At 42.6% G+C, this 14682-nt stretch overlaps 1 protein-coding gene across 1 annotated transcript in view; it reads left to right on the top strand.

Moving 5' to 3' along the window:
* The window catches only part of COX10 (cytochrome c oxidase assembly factor heme A:farnesyltransferase COX10), a 101751-nt gene that overhangs the window by 55513 nt on the left and 31556 nt on the right, over positions 1–14682 (top strand). The window contains exon 5 of the mRNA XM_084273551.1: positions 10792–10862. Coding sequence (XP_084129677.1) covers positions 10792–10862 — 71 coding nt within the window. The remainder of the gene's footprint in view (positions 1–10791; positions 10863–14682) is intronic.

Here is a 14682-nt window from a genome sequence, read left to right on the forward strand (position 1 = left end):
AAATCTTAGTTAATAAGAAGCCTTGCGAACTGTTGCAATTCATTTCACCACTTCATATTTAATGATTATCATGTAAAGGCATCTTGGGACTTGTCTCCACAGGCACTGCAGTGTAATTAAATGGAGGTATACATTTAAGAGCTTGCCTACCTAGGGAAATTAATTTGAATTTTAGTAGGATGTGAATTGTAAAGTGGATTTCTTGTTTTCCTCAGGAATGTCAGCTTACTGCCATTTCCCCTTGTCCCATCTCCTGTCCCCTGGCTGAAGAGGCCATCATCCACCTCTCTGCACCCTCCTTTCAGGTAGTTTTAGGTGGTGATAAGGTCTCCCCTCATCCTCCTATTCTCCAGACTAAACACCCCCAGCTCCCTCAGCCGCTCCTCACACGATTTTGCCCTCCAGCCCCTTCCCCAGCCTGGTTGCCCTTCTCTGCACTCACTCCAGGACCCCTCAATGTTTCCTATTATTTTCACTTTAAGAGTGGCCTACTAAAAATAGGATTGTGCTGGCTATATCTGACTTTCTTTTGGCAAAACCTTTCTTACTGTCAGAAGCCAGGACTAAAATTATTGTTATTGAAACTTCTGAAGTACTTGAAAGGATCACTGTGGCAAAATAAATAAATTTAAGTGAATAGGTCGTTATAACTTAAGGGGGGGACAATGCTGATTTGGTGACTTAATTGGTTTCTAAGCTAAAATTAATAGTGTGTGGAATCCCTCTTAGTAACATGACTCAGAACTATTTATTTTTTAACTCCTCTTTTAACTCCAGCTGAGATTGATGGGTGTGTTATCTTAGCATTTGGGAGATGCAAGCGGTATTGGAATGACAAACATTTCTTGACAGCTTTAGAAAGATGGATGATGTGATGCCCCTGCAACAGGTTTGGGTGTTTAAGCTTTCTAATGGGTCCCCATGAGACTCCTGCTTCACTTTCATTCTTAACAAAGGGGAAGGAAAGGTGAGACCGAATTTTTTGGTTTGAGATGTTTTTGTAACTTGACTTCTCAGCGTGCAGGGTTGTCACCCAGCCTTTAGCAGAAGGAAATCACAAAGTCCCTGCTCAGTTAATGGTTCCAGCTTGTGCATTATGTTTTATTTTTTAAAAAGGTAGGTTGTTACTATATTATATCTACAGAGCTGGCACTGAGTGAGTAAGTACCCCTTGGCTGTATGTTGTTATATCATACCTTGCTACTTTATTTGGCAGATCTACACATTCTACATAAAATCATGTTTTTATGAAGTGAGATCCCTTACCAAAGCTAACTTACTGTGGGCAAAATCCTTTGGCTTGACCAGAAGCTTCATTCAGTTTTGTGAGCATCTCTTCCGTGTCTCTTGATGAGCAGAGCTGCAGTAGCTTTAGGAGGAGAGAATGCCTTGAGACTGTCACAGATGTGGCCTGCCACACTGCTTATACAACTGGCTTGTCAGGATCGTGTCTAACATCTCTCCGGGGCAGTCTGAGAACCCTTGGTTTGATCCCACTCTTGGTGAAAGGGCAACTTTATCTTTAGCTGTGGACCTTTTTGGGTTTGTAACTATTACATTCCTCAGCAGAGATAGGCCTTTGCTTTGTGGTCTGTGACATTAGTAAGAAAAAAAACATACATCATTAGCATATCAGCAGCTTTTCTGTTAAGCTCTGTACAGATGGGAGAGAGGAGAGTGGGGTTTTTTTTGTTTGTTTGCTTTATTGCCAAGATTTAAAACCACCCCAAAACCCATATTATACAAATGAAGCTGAAGAAGGATGGGGCCCTGGGCAACCTGGTGTAGCTCCAGGCCTGGAGGTTGGTGGCCCTGCTTGTGCCAGGGGGGTTGGAGCTCTGTGATCCTTGGGGTCCCTTCCAACCCAGACCAGTCTGTGCTTCTAAGTTACAGTATTGCAGTTATCAAAGTGCCTTTGATATTGTAAAGCTCTTCAGAAACTGGACTCCTTTGGCCGCTGAGAACACGTGGGAGAGTGAAGCAATGAGGCTGTTCTCCTGCAGGAAAAGTGTGAATTGTTACATTCCCCCCCTGCCCTGAGGTTTCCTGCTTTGTTTTCAGACAAGTGACCATCAGGAAGAAGTTGGTTTTGAAGTTCATTGTGCAGGGGACACCTGTAAATTCTCTCCTGTGGACCCGATAGAGTCCCTATAAGTGCCTTATGTAAAAGTATGACTTGAAACTCTTCCTGCTAGCCACTCTTTAAGCACTTTAAAGAAACAACTCTTGAGGAATGATTTTATGAATATTAACAAGTTTGAGCTGTGGGTGAGTCCAGCAGATGAATTCTGTGACAGTTGGGCAGTGTTACCCTACAGTGTCAGTAAACACTGATGCCACATTACACCCTTGCTCACATTTAGACTTTCTTATTTGCTATATTACAGTCTTCCCAGACTTCATTCCTTGTGGGTGTTTTGGGTTGGTTCAGGGGATTTCTTTTAGTATTTTGGCCAGAAGGATCTTTAAATTTCCCTTTTTCCAAATACAGATGGACCAAAGCAAATCATTTTTCCCAGGTGCCAGTAACTTCAAGTTAAAAAAAATTATTTCCAAAACTAAAAGAAATTTTGAATAAATAATTTATGTGTGTGCAGCTACATAAATAATCTTTCCATAGCCAAAAGCAGGCAAGCCTGCTGCTTTATGTATGGTGCCACTTTAGTCTGTTTTGTAAGAAAAAAAGCCTTGCTAACAGGACATGTCAGCCATAAGCAGTTAAAGCCAACGCACCTACGTGTGATATAAGAGAACGGTTTATGGTTTAATATTTGGCTGCCTGGCAGGAAACACATTGCTGGGGATTAGTATTCTTATCATTGGAGTGACAAATTATAAAAAACTGATTAAAATGACCTGGGTCCTGGACACATGGGTTGGAGCCAGGAGACGTGTGGAAGTGATTTAAATCTCACCTTTCCACTTCCTTGCTCTAATCTCCTGGGCAAGAATCGAGAAGCAGTGAGGCCGCTTTGTTTTATAGCTCTGTAGTAGTCACAAGGGACTGAAAAGCAGTCCATGCTAATAGTCTGGAGGGCTGTCTAGTTGCCTGCCCCGTTACAACTGCCCTGGCTAAAGCCAGGAGCTCAGGATCCCTCTAGTTACTAGAGAGAAATAAAATCTTTGCATCTAAATGAGACCAGCTCCTGCCCCTGCTTGCTCTCCCTTGCCATCTCGAGGACACTCGTGTCTCCCAGCTGACTCTGGATCTCCTGCTTGAATTAAGCAGTAGCATTGGGCAGCAGAAATACTTCCCTGAGAGTTTCTGAGTAACAACTTTATTCCATCACAGGAATTTGTCTAAGCTATCTTCAGTATCAGATTTTATCTGCAGTGTTGCTTCAAGCAGCTGCACTGCATCCAGAGGACCTGGCCTTGTGTATTTTAGGACATGGAGTAACTTAAACCAGATAGTGACCTTGTACAATTCCTATCTTCAGCTAAGAGATTATTATTTGAAGTTTTGTTTGGTTTTTAACTTATACGTTGCCCTCATGGCAAGCTGGCGCCCTGACAAATATGATTTAATGCAAAGGAATCTCTTTGAGAAAATGGTCTCACAAAGGGGTTCAGTTTGTTTTGGTAGGTGTCAAGGTAGTATTTTTTCTTAAACTCTAGTAATTTTTCCTAAAATACCTAGAAATAGAGTAGTTCCTAAAGAGCAGAAAGTATGTACCTCTGCATCTGACATCGACTTACAATTCAGCATTTAAAGCTTGCAAACATCCTGCACACTAATTTGGGGTGATCAGAGTCCCATGTTGGAAGTGTGTGTGTATTGTAGGTTTTCCCTTTTTATTCCAGAGCAACAATATGTAGAGATGAATGTTGTTTCATTGCCTCATCTCCATGAGCCTTTACAGAGGGAGAGTTTAACCCCTGAATAGGAGACACACCGTTGTGTTTCTCCTGTCTCTGGTACATGATCCATCAGCTAGGTGGGCGCTGAGTCACAGCTTTACTCTTTCCCTCTCCTGTTTTCATATCCAGGGTGATGGGATCCAGTGACACAGATCAAAACCTTAAAAGATCATGAGGAAGATCAGTGGGTTTTGGCTAGATCAGGTCATTCTGTGGGTGCAGTTGGTTGGGTCAGCACCAGGGAAGTTTAACATGTTTTTTTAACAATTTTGGGTTTTAAATTAAAAGCAAGAGCCAAAGGATGGTGAAGTCTGTGCCCAGAAGGATGGGAAGATATTGTGTGGTATGTCCTGTTCTTTGGAAATTTCTCCTTTGGTTCTCAGAGCCCAAACACACTGATGGCCAAGTGCTGTGTTGGCAGTGGGGCTGGAGGAAGGCTTGGAGTAAGGACTTGTGTTTGCAGATCCATTAATTGTGTGCAAAATAAAAAGGACTCAGTGGTGATAAATATTTAATACTATTAGAAGTCTTTGGCAGCTGGCCAGGAAACCAGTATTACTTCCCAGGAAAGCTGTTTCTCCAAGGTGGATCACATAAGGTGAAAAAGCCTGTCTGCAGTACCTGGCTTGCCTTTTCCCTGAAGCTGGGGCTGACCTCAGTGAGCAATACCAGGGTGGCTCACCACGTCAGCACTTTTCAAGATTGAACAGTTTATAAAAGAAAGGCCTGGGTTTATTTTTATTATTATATCATTTCTGTTACGTTGTCGTGTTAGAAAATACAATATTAGTTGCAGCCTGTGGAGAGAGACAGAGACACAGAGATGAGTGACCCATGCCAGAGCAGGATTGCTGAGTTGGGGGGGGGCTTGTAAACACATGGGGGACCAGACTGGATTGGTCTGGGCTTGAGAGGTTGAGATACATTGTGATTTATGACTGCACCCATAGCAGTGACCCACACCAGGGCAGCTGGGGAGGAGCTGAAGCCCTGTGGGAAAGGATTCAAGTTGGAGAAGTTCATGGGGGACTGTCTGCTGTGGGTGGGACCCCACAGTGCAGCAGGGGAAGGGTGGGAGGAGTGAATAACCCCCAAGACAAGAAGGAAAAAAACTCCCAAGGAACTGACAGAAACCCCATTCCCTGCCCCTCCCTGTACAACAATGTGGAGGAAGAAGGGAGCGAAATCCTGACTGAAGTGCAGTCTGCTAAGAAGGGGAGGGGTGGGGGAAGGTGCTTTAAGATGTGGTCACACTTCTCATTACCTGACTCTGGTGTCACTGGGTGTGCAGGGCAGTGTCATAAATTAGAGAGTTTTCTTTCTTTTATTCTGATAGAACAACTTTGGTGGGTGTCTGGCCTCCAGCCAGGGCCAAACCACCCCACCAGTACACAGCAATGAACTTCTGGCTGCTGGCTAGGAAGAAGCTCTCTTTAGTGGAAGCATTGTTTTATCTTTTTCAAAACTTTGCCTTTACCTAGCAGACCTTTTTTGGGTTTGCTGGGACATGACAGCGTGGGGTTTAACTGCCCTTCTCTATCTGTAAGTAACATTGTTGAGGCTTGCATCAATCTGGGTTTTAATTAGAATCCTCTTTGAAATGGAAAATATTAAAGCAGATCTATAGCTAGACTGGGAGCTGCAGGGCCAGAGGCTTTTCAGATACTGCCTTTAAAAAAAAAAAAAAGCCATTTCTAATCCTTAAAATATTTGCCTTGCTTTATTTTCATATCTTGAAGACAAACAGGTGCTGTGTGCCCTTTATGATTCTCAAATATACAATCTCCAAGCCAGCAATCTCTAAAGCCTTCCCTTGTTTGTACAATTAGGGTGGGATTTTCAGAATCACTCAGTGCTGGTCTGTCTCTGCTCCCCTTGAAGTCAAACTGCCATTGACTTCAGTGAGAATAGTGTTAGATCAGTACATAAGTGCTTTTGAAAATCCTTCCCTCCCCTACTTTTTTTAGTCACATCTGTGTACAATCGAATAAAAAGACCTTTGTAATATACTTTAATTATTCTTTGTTGTTTTCATATAAAAGTGATTGAAAGGAAACCAGAGGAAAACCTATAATAATAAGCTTGACTTTGATCTTATTTACCATAAATTACATGTTATGTTTTTCTTCTCCTTTTATGTAATTATATGTTACTTTATCACAATGTAAGATAAATCACTGAAAACATGAGGAGTAGAAATAATTAGGTAATGAGGAGGGGAAGGGCTCTCACTAAGGAAGGAACTCAGCTGATGGGTTTCCAGCACTGCTTAGGGCAACTTTCCTTAAGTGCCTGAGAAAATCAGGATACTTTACCTGAAAAGCTCGTGCTAAAACCTGACAGATTTAGAGGCTGTGTGGCCAGCTGTGATGAATGGCTTTCTGGATGTCACCTTCCCAGGAAGTCTCAGGTTATTGGCCAGGTATCTGTACGCTGTTCTACCCGTGTGCTCTACACCTGGTTTTGGTCCACGTGCTCCACCCTGATCCATGCACCTCTTTGTTTTCCAAGGTGTGTTTCTAGTTAACTGTTTGTTCTTTAGCAATACTGAACAAAAGCAAAGAGGATCAGAACTTACTGTAGCACAGGGAAGTCAGAGAACCCCAGAAGTGTTGAATTCATCAAGACCAGTATTTGCAAACCTTGCCCTGTACAGCCCAGTTTCACCTCTGCCTGTAGACACTCAGTGAAGTGGGGAGTCTAGTTGTACTGGTTGTTATTTGCATTGTGTTAAAAATGTTTGCACGAGTCTGCAACAAGAGGTTTTAGCTCAGGGGAGGCTTTGGCCACCAATTGCACCCATCCCCATCGCTCATCTCCACTTCCCCAGTGTGGTGCAAGGCGTGGGGGATTTTGGAGACCGGCACGGCTTCAGTGCAGGAGGAGGTGACTGCTCTTTGGGATCTTCTCATTCACTCACTGGTGCTGTAGATTCACCTCAGCTGCCCTTCAGAGATGCTTCAGAGAGAAACACATACATCCAGAGGGCAATTCCGCTGCCAGAGAGCCCATGGAAGCCTGCTCAGATGCAGGGCTGGGTTTACAACGGGAAGACTTGGGTTGCCTTGAGTTAACCGGGCTTTTAATAGCAGGGTTGCGCTCCGTCTTTAGGCTCGTGGGATTATCGGTTCTGATGTAAATATGTGCTCAGCATTAGAGTAAAATGTTATGTCAATACGTGGAAGACCGGTTGCCTCTTTCAGCCGGGGCTGTTTCCACCACGTGTCGCACATTAGAGCTGGCCCTGGCCGGGGGCCAGCCTGGTGCTTGATACACTCTAAATCCCAAGCAGCGTTTGGGAGGCTTTTACTAGCCCAAGCATGGGTGATGCGTCTGATAGACCACATGGCATATTGTTCCTCTTAGTGCACTCTGTTTGTGTTTGCCTGTGAACAGCGGTAAAGGTATCCAACTGTCAGAATTCAGGAGTTAAAATCTCTCCCGCAGGAGTGACCGTGGATGGCACAGGACATGCTCAGGGCTTTCCCTGGCTTAATCAACTGCTGGTAGGGAAAGAGCAAGAGGATGTCCTGTAATAGCACGGGACGTCTCCCTGCTCTTTCAGTATCACCTGAGTCCTCGGGGTGCTGGGTCAGAGCAATGTTAACTACATCTTCAAGGTGATGCTTTAGGAATCCTGGCTTAGTCCAAAACCAGATAATTAATCTGTACGTCCCTCAGGAAGTCTGAATGATTAGCTGCCCTCTGTGTTCACTCTCCTGCTGTTTCCAGGAGGTACGTGGAAAAAATTTAACATTTCAATTAAAAACAAAGTGGAAACCAATACGAAGAAGCTGAAGAGGAAAATACCCATGAGTGTAAATAGCTATAAGCAGTAATGTGACAGCTAATCTAAGAATTGTTAGATGTTTAGGATATAATTACTGTATATTAACCAGATGAGATCTACACAGAGAGTCTGATGAGCCTGCCAGAGGAATAAACCACAAAGTACTAGCTGTTCTGATTTATTTTTTTCCATCATCATGTTTTAAATGTTCATGCATACTGATTAAAATTTAGGTTAGGGTCTTGAAAGCTGGTGCCAAGTTTTGTCAGTTGAGGAATTTTAGATGCAGCAGATTTAACCCTCTGCCCATCCTTTTGATGGCTGGCTTCCCAAATACCTGGGACAGATAATATTTTGCCTTGTCCGGCTAAATCTGATGCATTCAGATTTCCTGAGGAAAAAGCCTCTTGAGTGCTTCTAAGATATTTATTTACCCAGGATTCATCTTACTGAATTTACTGTTTGCTAAAATGGGTGGTTCTGTGCTGGCCTGTCATGAGATAATATGTTTGAGTTCACTCATTCCTATGGAGTGATATTTGAGATGCTCAGGGAGGGGGGGGTGTCATTTTTTCCTAGAATATCAGGGGGAAATAATTTCAAGTGGAAAGAGAATTTTGCTGAACATCTGGGAGCAAAATGGGAAAAGTTTGATAAATGGCATCGTGCTGACATGTAATAGCAACTAGTTCAGTGAAGGAATCTCGGGCATTGCAAATAAAAGGGGTTTTCTTAACTGGAGTTCAGTGGGATATGTGGTTTCGTGCACACAGTTGACAGTAACAGATTATTCTGATTTTCAGATTTTAAAAGTGAAAAATATCATCCTCCAGTCATGCAGTAATCTTAATTTCAGGAGCAGCCATATCTGCGTACAGCAGACACGGACATTATTTGACTACTTAGCAGAGACATTTCTTTTTCAAAATGTATATTCTATATCCCTATATATTCATTATATATTTGTATATCTAAATATATTCATGTATATTCATTATATATACACACATATTCAATATACATTTTGAAACGTATATTCTACCATATTAAACATATCAAAGTACTTCATATACCAGCTAGGGTATTGCCAGGTTATCCTGCTCACTGTGTGCATTTAAATTCTTTCATTGAGTGTCCAAATGTTCTTCATTTCAGTCATTTTAGGTGTGAGACAGAGTTACAAACCTGTGGCGTATTTTGATTTTATCCATCGCACACAGAATACTCTTATCCCGAAGCTAAAATACTCTCAAGTGAGGCAGAGTTTCCTCACATGCCCAAATTGCAATGGGAAGTCAGCTTCTGGCAGTCAGGCTTTGCAAACAGAAATAAAGGGAAAATTGGGGATTTAAAAATCAAAGCAAAACGGAATATAGCCCAGAATATTTTCAGGAGAAAACACTTTAGCTGGATGGGATTTTTCCCTTGTATTGCTCTACCAGTCTGATGTCAAATGACATTTTTTTCTTCATTTAACATAATTGTCTTTGAAATGTAACAGTGAAACAAACCATTAGCGAAACGCTGAGCTGTCAGAAGCAATCACTGGTTTCGGATCCAAACAGGGTGTTTTCCCTTCTCCAAAGGTACTCGTTGCTGTTCCCTGGTGAGGGTTTTTTGTGAAGCCTCCAACACTTCCAAGGGCAGCACTGTAGCCATGAAGATCTAACCTGTCCCTCTGAGTTGAGCTGCTGGGGCTCCATGGGGTGGCATTTGTAGGTGCCCCACAGCCTCCTCTGAGCTTTGCTTCAAAACCAGGGTCTCCACCAGCTCTGGCTGTAGCTGGGAGTGATCATTGCCAATGAGGATCAGGCATGAGGATCTCAAAGGTAACAAAGAGGATGAGAGATGACTGACTAGCTGTCCATCTAAATAAATGAGTGACTTGGTCCTGTGTCCTGTACCAGAGTGTTTTGACAGAGTGAAAGGTGTATAAACTAATTGCTGCACTCGTGTGGTGGTTTAGCCCTGGTTGGAGGCCAGATGCCCACCAAAGTCACAAAACTGTGACAACTCAGATGGGGTCCCTGCTGCTCCCCATGCCCCTGCACGCTGGCATTCCCCCAGGCATGCAGCACTGGTCAAAAGGATGGTGTTTGTTAATTTTGTCTTTTGTTGTGTCAGAGGTTATGATGACTTGCTGGACTAACACAGATTTTATCATGTTTATCATATAGTTTTCTAGTTTATCATATGAGTGACCTTAAACCTGGCTGCAGTTTGAGTATACAGAGCTTACTGTCAGTCTGATGGTTTGAAATTATGATGGGTTACAGTACTTTGCCTAGATATTCACCATAATTGGGATCCTACCCCAAAACCTCAGACATAACGTCAGTAGAAAACATTCTTTCTCTAAACTGATCCTACTCTGTCTATAAGTAAATACATGCTTATTATTTTTGTTATTATAAAGTAGCTGTGCAGTTTGCTGCATGGCAAAGTGCATGCAGCTTTTCCAGGAACATTTTTTATAAGACAGATCATAGCAAAGCCTGCAGGAATTCCTAGAGTGAAGATAGTGCTGCCTAGATTTTCCCATAGGCGATGTTTGAAGTCAAATTGGGTTGTGACATTAAATAACACCATATGGCGTGTTCATTCCCTGCTGCTAGAACTAGATGTTCGGTGCAGTTTCAGTAGCATTTTACAAGAGGTGATTGATTTTGGGGTGGGTTATAGGTTCTCAGAAGTTAGATGATCTTGAAGAAAAAATTTAGTGTTTGTCTTTTGAATGCCAAGAGCACATTTGCAGGGGCTGCTTGTGTTAACACAGAGCTGGGGGCAGGGCTGTGTGTGTGTGTATGTGTAATAGCATACATATAAAAGCTGCATCAAACCTGTTGAGAGCCGAATTTGGAAGCAAACTACTTCAAATGATTAACTTTTGGGGTCTTGCATGAACTATTTTTGTCCTCCAGGTGATTTTCTTTCTAAAGGGATGCCAGAAGCATTCATGCAGACTATCAAAGCTCTCTGAAAGACGTTTGCTATTTCAGTTGTGTTTCTGAACCTTCAAAAAATAGAGATTAAAGCACCTGCAGCTGCAGCCAGGACATTCCACACATGGCATGCTTTCCAGCATCCTTTCATTTTGATTCTTCCCTTCTTTTTCTTGTTTTGTTTTTTTTTTATTACAGTTCTTTGAGGTTCCGTTTGACTCAAATATGAACAGGACAAAAACCCGGCCGCTGGTGCGAGGACAGATCAGGTAAGGCTGTGCACACCTGCTCCACGCATGAAGGACACTTCACTTTGCTTTTATCTGTCTCCAAGCTCCTCTTTCTCTCGTCAGGTGACGAAAAATAGTGACTTCAGACAAAAGCCTTAAAGAAATGCACTTCATAGAGTCACTGGGTTGGAAAAGACCTTTAAGATCATCAAGTCCAACCATTCCTGTCCTATGCTAAACCAGATCCCTGAGCACCTCATCTACCCATCTGTTAAACACACCCAGGGATGAGTTTTGTTTGAATCTCCTGGCAGACCTAACTTTTTGTTAGTGGGTTTGTAAGGCACCATGTTGTCTTTGCCTTTTTTCATATGGTTAGCATAAGGAAAACTCACAGTGGTGACATCTTATGAAAATAAATGAAAAATCTGTCATCATTTAGTTTATCATCATCCATAAGTAAATCCCTTCCCACCACCACCACCAACAAAAAGCACGTTGTATTTTTGTAGGGATTCCCTTAAAAAAAATCCTTCTCTCACCCTGTTTTCTGGATTATATATCAGTTCAGTTTCACACAGGCTGTTTTCCAGCTAAAAAAGCAAAGTAAAAAAACATCATCAAAAACCTCTAACTCATTTGCAAACTAAAACTGAAGGCCCAATTCATAAATGATTCAACAAACAATTTTAGTATTGCATTTCCATGATTTGTGCCAAGGATTATTTATAACAAAATTATGTTTTCCCTTAGGCTTCTGCGAACAGTTGGTCCTGTTTATTTCTGTGTTTTATCCATCACCTTTGGAGGACTGGAAAAAATGTGATGGATGAAATTACAAGAAAATTGAGACAGAATAGTAAAGTGAACCTTGGGGGTAAATTCACTCTCATTGTAAATAGAGCACTTTAATAAACTTGTTCCGATTTGTTCTTGGAGATGGTGCTAATTACAGATTCCTGAGTTGAGCTAATTTTATTTAAAAACGTATTTTAGGGAGCACTGCAGTGAAGGCATCTGCTCTGCATGCAGTTAAGTCAGCATTAATGGGGCAGTTCAGGGGACCTGCACTTCTGCTCCACTTGTACATGGTCCTTTAGCCTGGGAAGAACCACTTGATAGGAAGAAAGATGATGGGGAGGAATTATTTCCTTAAATCATAGTCTGCTAAGCATGGCTTGCAGTGTTTGAGAGTCAGAAACACAGCTAGGAAACTTTGTCAACTTTGGATTCAGAGAAAGCAATTTGGTTTAGATGTTTCCAGAGTCCTTAAATGAACTTCACTGCCATCTGAACATACCAGAGATTGGCAAAACCATATTTAACAGATTTTCCTACTTCCCCCCCCTTCCCCTTCATACTTGCTTTCACCACAAAATGGTAATGTTGGGGACTTTGTGTAATCACTCAGCAATTTATCTACCTGCCTGTCAACAGCTAATTTAAAGTGCTTTAATGTGTCACTTACCTTGAATAATGCCGGTCGCGTTCCCTGTAGAGCACTGAACACACAGACCTCAACTGGGGTTATTTCTTCTGCGGTGTGCCAGAGGAGAATAATCCAGTGCAAGTGATCTAGCCTTGTTACATTTTGTCACATATTCCCTGATGTTCTCTGAACTCTTTCCTTCCTGGCTGATTAAATAAACCCCTTAAATGTTATGCTAAAACTAGTCAAGAACAAACGAGGCAGAGACGGATAAACTGTATGCAAGAAACTGATGTCTTGGCTCTGGGAAGGAATCCAGAGAGCTTGGGGTATGTACAGAGTTCTTGCCCAAAATTTGCCTGACATTTGAGTTTTGACATTTTCTTCTCTTTAGCTACTTCATGTCGTGAAATGTTTGGTGCTCTTTTAATTCTGCTGTGTTACAACATCGGTGATACTCAGTGCAATTGAGGGGTCGTTTTACCATGCATCTTCATTTCCAGTTTGTAAATATATTGTGATTGCCCCTCCTTCCCTGCACTCCTTTGTTCTTTTATTTAGTTTGCCTAGTTCTTCTTACAGAACTGCTCAGGACGGGTCACTGTTTCATACCACTTTTCATATGGTCCAGTCCTCAGCTTGTTTTGCCTTTTGAAGAGGGAAACCGTTCCCATCTCTCCATCATGTTGGCTCACTGCATCTCCTTGGAAAGACTCTCAGTGGTGGAATTGATGTGAACTTCTGCCCACTGAGAAACTGCTCTGAGACCAGTGACTCTTTAATAGTGGTTATGGCATCAGGAAGACGATTCGTAGATGCTTTGAGCTTGGGCCAGAATCAAACTGGCAGCCCCCAGTGAGAGATCTGTGGTGTTACTGAGTCATCCAGAGCCTGGATGAGCTGGCATCTCTATTTTAGATGAACTAATTCATGGAGATGGCTCATTAGGAAATGTTATGCTGTTGTAGAGAAATTCCCATGTTTCACTTTGTGGTCTCCATTTGCAGCTTCAGCCCTGAGTTTAGGTAGGTTTAAGATCAGACATCTGACCTTGTATCCAATATCTCTCCCCATTCTTTCTGCCTGAAGCCTTTACTTTTCAAAACCAGCACAACATCCCCTATCTTGGCACGTCTTGTGTTCTTCCCTAGTCCTCATGACTGACCCTTTTCTGCAAGTTGCCAAGGACTTGCAGTTTCCTTTGATATCACCAAGGAACATCAGTAGTTTTCAAGGAAACCCCAAGGTCGGGGTGTAGTATGAACGTCAGCATGACCTTGGAGCTATGGCTGGGCACAGAGGGCAGCATTATCTTACAGATCACATCTAAGAAGTGTTTAAATTAGAATCATAGGGGTTGGAAGGGACCTCAAGAGATCATGGGGTCCAACCCCCCTGCCAAAGCAGGTTCCCTAGCTCATATTGCACAGATAGGCATCCAGACGGGTCTTGAATGTCTCCAGAGATGGAGAAATATAAATAAGGCAGCTTTAGCCTGATTGTTGCTCCAGGCAGCACCCTCTGAGCCAGGACCCACTTCTGCAAACATGTCTGTAAGGATAGGGATGAAAAAAGCAATTGTCTAACAGCCTTTTTGAAGTCCTCTCCACATTGTATCAGCTTTGTGGCTGAAATAATTATTCCAAGACTGTGTATAAAGTCCTTTGGCCCTGACCTGAGACAAACTCTGCAGCAGATCCACAAGGACTCTGCAGCGCTGGGATCTGCTGTATACAGGAGAAAGAGCCCATAAACCTTACTGTCTGGCCACAAACCCACCACCAGTGCCCCCAGGGAATCTTTTGACACTAGTGCTAGATGTGTGACAAACGGCACCTGATAGTTCATTGACTGTTGCTTTACAACGTCCTATTTAATTTGTAAGGCTTGGAAAAAACATTCCCTTTGAGCAATGAGACGTAACCATCCTTATTCTCTATTCAGAGAGTAATCAGAGACATCCTGTTGCAAAAATAACAAGAGCAGACCCAAACACAGCATGTCACTAACACAATCCATCACTCTGGCCTGCCCACATGCCCTCCTCCCTCCTCTGATCCCTCAAGTCTTGTTTGGAAATACAAACAGCTTAAGATGTTCCTCATACTTTGGCTGCAGTGTTAAACTCATTAAACATATTTGCATTTTGAGGCATAGAATCACACAATGGTTTGGGCTGGAAGGAATCTTAAAGATCATGAAGTTCCAACCCCCCTGACATGGGCAGGGACACCTCTTACTAAACCAGGCTGCTCAAGATCCCATCCAACCTGGCCCTGAACACCTCCAGGGAAGGGGCATCCACCACCTCCCTGGGAAACCTGTTCCAGTGCCTCACCACGCTCGTAGTGAAGAACCTTATCCTAATATCCAATCTAAATCTACCCCCTTCCATTTTAAAACCATTCCCCCTCATCCTATTACTACATG

This window comes from Gallinula chloropus, assembly GCF_964237585.1.
Source record: "Gallinula chloropus genome assembly, chromosome: 20".
In the NCBI taxonomy this organism is placed as follows: domain Eukaryota; kingdom Metazoa; phylum Chordata; class Aves; order Gruiformes; family Rallidae; genus Gallinula; species Gallinula chloropus.